The following is a 6,110-nucleotide window of genomic DNA, read 5'->3' as shown; positions in this document are numbered from 1 at the left end:
CACAGCTTGGACAAACTGTTCTTATTACAAGTCATTCAAAATGGGAGTCTGGGATGAACTTACAGCACCAGAAAATTTAGTGACTCTTCTAAGGGCCCTGACTTGAGTAGAAGTTGAGGGTCTGACACGTCTGTGTTGCTCAAGTGATTCAACTTGCAGTAGCATGAGGAGTTCTAGCTTATGGTGCCCTAGACAGAGGCTCAAGTGTTCTTCAGCTAAACAAAGTCTATTTATGTCCAAAGAACGTCTATTTTTAGGAAAGAAAGGCTTATTTGTCTCTGGAAAAAGAGACATGTTTCTTCAGTGATGGTGTTTTTCCCCTCCCCTCTCCCGGGGAGCTGAAGTTTAGTCATTGTGTGTGTTCGTCATTGACACGTGGGGTTTGGGTCTGCTGCTGCATGGCATCCCTGGGTGAAAGAGTCTGTTGCACAAACCTTTGAGATAGCGATGTGTAAACACCCTTCTGATTGGGGCCTTTGTGGGCAAGATTTTAAGACGTATTCTAAATGTTTTGGAGCAATATTTGCTGGAAAAGAAGATTCATAAGGTTTTTTTTTTTTCCCATAATCATATTGCTAACCAGTCCAGGCTGTTAACTGTTCATCCTGTCTTTCACAGATCTACTACTTCTCTCTCTGTGGGTGAAGGGATGAGTCCCAGAGCACTAGTTAGAACAGTGGCAGATGAAACCAAACCTAAGACTGTGTGTGCTTCTAAGGAAACCTGGCATGGGTAAGAGGAGCTTGGGATTATCAGACTACTCCAAATGATACTGCACTGGAAGGGAATTTTAAATTGACAAGGTTTCTAGTAAGTACACCCCTAAACAAGGAACCTGACTGTGCTTTATTAAAGAACTGTTTTAAAACTGCACCCCACCTCTTTCTGTTCATATAGGACTGCTATTCTTATTTGCAGTTATGTGAAGTGAAATGAAATGCTGGTCAGCTGTAGGTTGCTAAACGTTAGAGATGTTTCTCAGAACAAATGGGAGTTGCTGGTTTTGAATCAGACAATGATGAATGCACCTCTTTCAATCGTCTTTTGACATTGCAGAAGCTCTCATTGTGCCTTGGGAACTAGATTAAAATAAAGAATTGATTTCTGGGGTGTCTATGCAGAGAACTTCATGCTCATCTGAAACAAAAGCTCCCTTTGCCCTTGATTCATTAGTTTTGTGCTGCCTTCTTGTGCTTTGTCCTTCTCTTAGGGGTTATTTTGTCATGTCTCACATGCTTTACTCATTTTCTAACCTTAAAAACCCTCTCTTTTGGGTTCATTGCTCTAGTGTTCCTTTTGTATTTTATAAGCTGCTTGGCTAGTACAAAGGCAGATTCCAAGATAGCAGAGCACTCTGAGCTTAAGGCTCTTGCATGCAGTGTAGATGCAGTAGGGATTTTGCCCAGTGCTATTTGTGACCCAGCAATAAGTCTTGTGGTGAACCTCCATTCCCCTTTGTGTCTTTCCCTGGCAGGTCTATGAAGAAGCCTCCGAGAGGAGTCGTGAGAACTCAGCGTCGCAGGCGTTCCAAGTCTCCCATCCTTCATCCTCCCAAGTTCATCCACTGCGGCACAAAGTCGCACTCCCCGTGCAGCCAGCTGGTGCAGAAGAGCCAGGTGGACGCCCAGGACGACAGCAGTGGGTTTGGGATGCCAGTCCCCAAGGAAGCCGGTGCACAGGAACGATGCAGTTCAGCTCCTGACCTTGGCCAGAAGGGAGCTGAGGTTGAGTCTGTGGCGGTTTCTGTTACGCAGTTGACGTCGGAGAACAGGCAGGAGAACTCTCCAGCTGCAGCTGCTCCGGTGTCCAAAGCCAGCCTAAAGACTACGGAGCTTTCTGACTTCCAGTCCATGTGCAAGCTGAACACGAGTAAGCCGTGTGCGTGTGCGGGCAGAGCCTGCCAGTGCAAACTGTGGCAAGACATGGAAGTGTACAAATTCTCTGGCTTGCAGAACACCCTCCCAGTGGCACCCGACAGAACAGTTCCTGAGGATCACTCCCAGCCTTTGCCATCAAGAACTCCCTCAAGTTCTCCACGCTCTTGCTCTGAGCAAGCCAGGGCCTTTGTGGATGATGTGACAATTGAAGACCTTTCGGGGTACATGGAGTATTACTTGTATATCCCAAAGAAAATGTCTCACATGGCAGAAATGATGTACACCTGACAGCAGTGAGCACCAACGAGCACCGGAAGGGTGGCTGGTTTAAATCTGCTGTCACACTCACGTGAGGATCCAACCCACTCCCTGCTCACTGTGCTTGCAATAAAAACACTTCTTTGCATCTCAACTGATGGTTAATTATTGAAGCTGGACCAACAGTTCAGTTTCAGCATTATAATTTAAGCTTGGAATAGATAACGAGGTAAAACGTACCCTGCCTGTACTTGAGGTCCAACACTTGGGAAATTCTATTTTTGTTTTCAAAATCATCTTTTCGTTTTGCTGGAGGAAGAGAGTCCCTGTTTTGCATGGTGATTAGAGCCCTTATTGTCAGACACCTGGTGTAATTCAGTTTCTTTGGAATCACTTTCACCTCAGGTTTTAACTTAGGCTTGTCTTTTTGGATGCTTGTGCCTCCGATTTTCTTTTTTTTTTTTCATAAAGGAGTGTGACCGTCTCCCCTTGGTGCTGTTACCACACTGGGCAAATTCAGGAGATGCAGTCATCTCTTCTTGAGTGGAGGCAGTGGTATTTCTTTGTGCCTAAAGAGGCTTTATTTCTGGTGGGCTGATCGGGCATCCTCCTTCCCTGTCTGGGGTAAGGTTAATGTAGTCAGATGCTCTTGGGTTAACAGCATCTCCTTGCTGGGCTACCTGTTGAGAAAAGAACCTTGCGTGATTAAAGCCAGATTGTTTCAAGAGGTTTCTGATCTCTGTAGCATTGCTCAGTGGAAAATATTAGGAAAGTGGAAAGCAAAGCTTTAGAGACTCGTCTGCAGGAGGAGAAGCACCCTATGCCCTTTAGGGGAATTGCTGCTGCTGTTAACCATAGAAGACGAGTCTGTGGGCTCTGTTCAGTGGAGTTTTAATGAAGGCCAAAGCTGCATTTGCTCACTTCAGTGGTCTTAATTCACACACTCTGGTGTTTGTTTTTTTTTTTTCACCTTCTTTTACATCCTGCTCTAACACCCAAGTACAACCCTTCCTTCAAGTATCAAGACCCACAGACTCGAGTGAACAGTTGCCAGTTGTGGGGAAGTCTTGAGCACCGTGTTTTCTTTCTCCTCCAGTCTTTTTGCTAAACCTTTGCATTCCTCCTGGAATTTACTGCTTCAGAAGCAAGCAGCTTGCTATCCGCAGTGTGCATCAGCACAGTGTCTCTTTTGTAAGCCTTTAGCACAGGAGCAACCCATCAAATAATATAATTTGTTGAGGAGGAGAAGAGTTATGTTTGGTTTGTCTTCACTGTTTGCAGTACCTGAACTTTTCTGCCCTGGTGAGGTCTGGAGAAGAAAAGGGCACAAACATTTCCCTGCAAAATCCTTTGGTGTTGCTCTTGGGTTGTTTTGTCGTTCCTGTGGCAGAACCTGGTATCTTAGAACAAGTGGCTTTGTAAATTTACCTGTTTTGCCAGTTCTGAAGTGTCATGTACCCCTTGCAGAACGTACCTGGGTCCCACATCTCCTTTCTGTGTCCCTGCTCTTCAATAGCTGCATTTCTGGCCCCGTGTTCCAGATTCAGGGCAGTTATTTGGTAACTGTTTTGGTAACTATTGTCTGCAAAGTGACCTTATTTCTCAAACAATTATTCTTTACTGTTTCCAGATGCAAAATTCCAACCACAGCGCCACTGGGGGGCTGAAAATGCCTTTCAAGACCGAGCTGCTTTTTACCTTTTCTTTTGTTAGTCACAGACCTGCAGGGTTTAGGGTTGCACTGTCCACTGCTCAGTACTGCGTTAAAGGGGTTTGAAATCCAGGAGATAATGCAAAGATGCAGAGTAGAAAGACGTGAACTGGTGGTGACTGTGGAGGGAGAGGAGCAGTGCTGGGCCACTAGAGGTCAGTCCTGGCCGCGTGGGTTGGCTGCTGACACGGGATCAGCCTTCAGGGGAGAATTTAAATTTATCTGCCAGAATGAAGGAATAAGACCAGCTCTGTGTGGTGGTGCCCGTGTGCACACACACTGTTAGTGCTTTCTGAAGTTTGGCTTCGCTGGTGGTCAAAAAAACCTCTTTAAACGCCAACATCTGCATAAGCTATGGATGTTTAAACAAACATTCAACGAGGTGTTTAAACACTGAAGTGTGCAATCCCTTCACAACTGTGCTATGTGATTAGGAAAAGTTGCTAAGTAAATAATTACGTGGTCCCGAACTTGGCATCCTCTAGGGACAGTTACGACATCTCTGGGCTCCTGAGTGCTGCAACACCATGGGTAGCTGCAACTGCTGCCTTAACACTTTCCCTTCTGTTCCTACGAGGTGTTTCAGGATGTTTTGGTCTTCCCAGAAACCACAGAACTAAAACCTCTGGTTTTGCTTTGAGAAAACGGGAGTTTCCAACCCTTGATCATGCAGCAAGAACTTTGAAAACATGCCTGAGTAATCTAAAAGCTTGGATTCACAGGAAAAAAAACATCAAACTAGAGCCAATTTCAGGGTCTGACCCTTTTTTTATTTTTTTTTTTTTTTTTAATTAAGAAAGCTTTTGAGGGCTGGTTCTGCCAAGCAGCACTTCTGAGTAGCATTGGAGTCCCTTACCAAAGTGCCTCTTCCTGCCTGTGGCTGAACAGAAGTGAAGCCTTTTGTAATTAGCTTTGTAGGGGACACTTGGTCCTTCTCACCTGTGCCTGCAGGTGTTCTGTGTTTATGTGCTGGCGACACACACTTAGCTTTTCCTGCAGTTATATCTACTGTGTGGTTCCTCTGTAGGTTTTCCTCCTAGAAATGCCAGTGAGGTTGTCCAAGTGGTAAAACTGTGCTGTGTGAGTCTGAAACTCCCCACTGCCTTTGGCAGCTTTGCCCCAGAGCTTGGTGTGGGTTTGGGGAGCTCCCCTGGAAGGGCAGGGCGTGACATGGAATGGCACAGCCTGCTGACAGCACCCCCCAGCTCCTGCAGCTTCCCAGCGTGCTGGGCAGTGAGGGGAAGGTCATCTCTCCGGGGTCTTGCTGTGAGTGCCTTTAGTGAATTGTTACAAAGTGGGCTGTCACTGCCCACTCTCTCTGCAACTGTCCCAAAGACACGGTCTCACCTTTCTTTTCCACACATAGTGAGGCTCAATCATGCTGCCAGCTGTTAAACAGAAGATTTTGGGAAGTGTGCTGTTTTGGGGGAGAGAAGAGTAAATGACTGCTAGTGAATTCCTTTCCTTACCCTAAAGCAGCTTTGGAAAGTCTCCGAGACAGAAGCAGAGGGGCAGAGTGAGCCGTTCGCTGCGCTCTGGGTGCCGGCTGTGCTCTTTCTCCTTCCATCTCTGCCCACTTTTACACGCCCGGGCGCTCCATCCCCGCATCCCGCGGGGCTCGGCGGAGCGGACTCGGCTCCTGGGGGGGAGCGAGGCGGCCCCTTCCCAGGCTCTATTTTAAGCAGACATTTACTTTCCCAGCCTCTTCTCCGCCTGGATCCCTGCCCGGGGCGGGGGACGGCGGGAGGGGTGGGATGTGTCTCTCTCTCCCTCCTTCATAAAAGGGCCCCGAGGCGGGGGCCGGGCTCCAGGGGGTTATTTTTGGGAGCAGCTCCTGGGATCCGATGGCCTTGTTAGGGCAGCGCTGACCTTTCTCCCGGCGGGGGAGGAGAGCGGAGCGGGCCGGGGCGGGCGGCAGCGGCCGGGCGGGGGAGAGCGGCCGGCTCGGGACCCCCTTCCCTTCCTCTGCCGTGGGCTCGGGACCCCCTTTCCCTCCCCGCGGGGCTCGGACCCCTTTCCCTTCTCCGCCGCGGGGGTGGCTCCGCGGGCGGCCCGTGCCCGTGCCCGCCGGGCAGGTACCGGTGCGGAGCGGCTGCCCCGACGGGGGGGGCTGGGGCTCGGCCCGCCCTCCTCCCCTCCCTCTCTCCCAATTTCTCCTTCCTCCCGTGCCTCAGCCCCTCGGCCGGGCCAGGCGAGGCAGGAGCGGCCGCTCCCGGTGCCCAGCCCGCTCCCCCCGGGGATGCGGCAGCCCCGGAGCGCTGCCC

At 49.4% G+C, this 6,110-nt stretch overlaps 1 protein-coding gene across 1 annotated transcript in view; it reads left to right on the top strand.

The window, feature by feature from the left end:
* OSER1 (oxidative stress responsive serine rich 1) overlaps positions 1–2,289 on the top strand; it is a 6,835-nt gene extending 4,546 nt beyond the window's left edge. The window contains exons 3-4 of the mRNA XM_027898031.1: positions 619–732; positions 1,475–2,289. Of these exons, the coding sequence (XP_027753832.1) occupies positions 619–732; positions 1,475–2,165 (805 nt within the window). The 3' untranslated portion in view covers positions 2,166–2,289. The remainder of the gene's footprint in view (positions 1–618; positions 733–1,474) is intronic.
* Positions 2,290–6,110: the final 3,821 nt, after the last annotated feature.

The sequence above is a fragment of the Empidonax traillii genome, unplaced genomic scaffold (assembly GCF_003031625.1).
Source record: "Empidonax traillii isolate 1590-97213 ecotype Southwest subspecies unplaced genomic scaffold, ASM303162v1 scaffold575:size619451, whole genome shotgun sequence".
Lineage (NCBI taxonomy): Eukaryota > Metazoa > Chordata > Aves > Passeriformes > Tyrannidae > Empidonax > Empidonax traillii.
The sequence above is the reverse complement of the archived record's forward strand: the minus strand, read 5'-3'. Positions and strand labels throughout refer to the sequence as shown.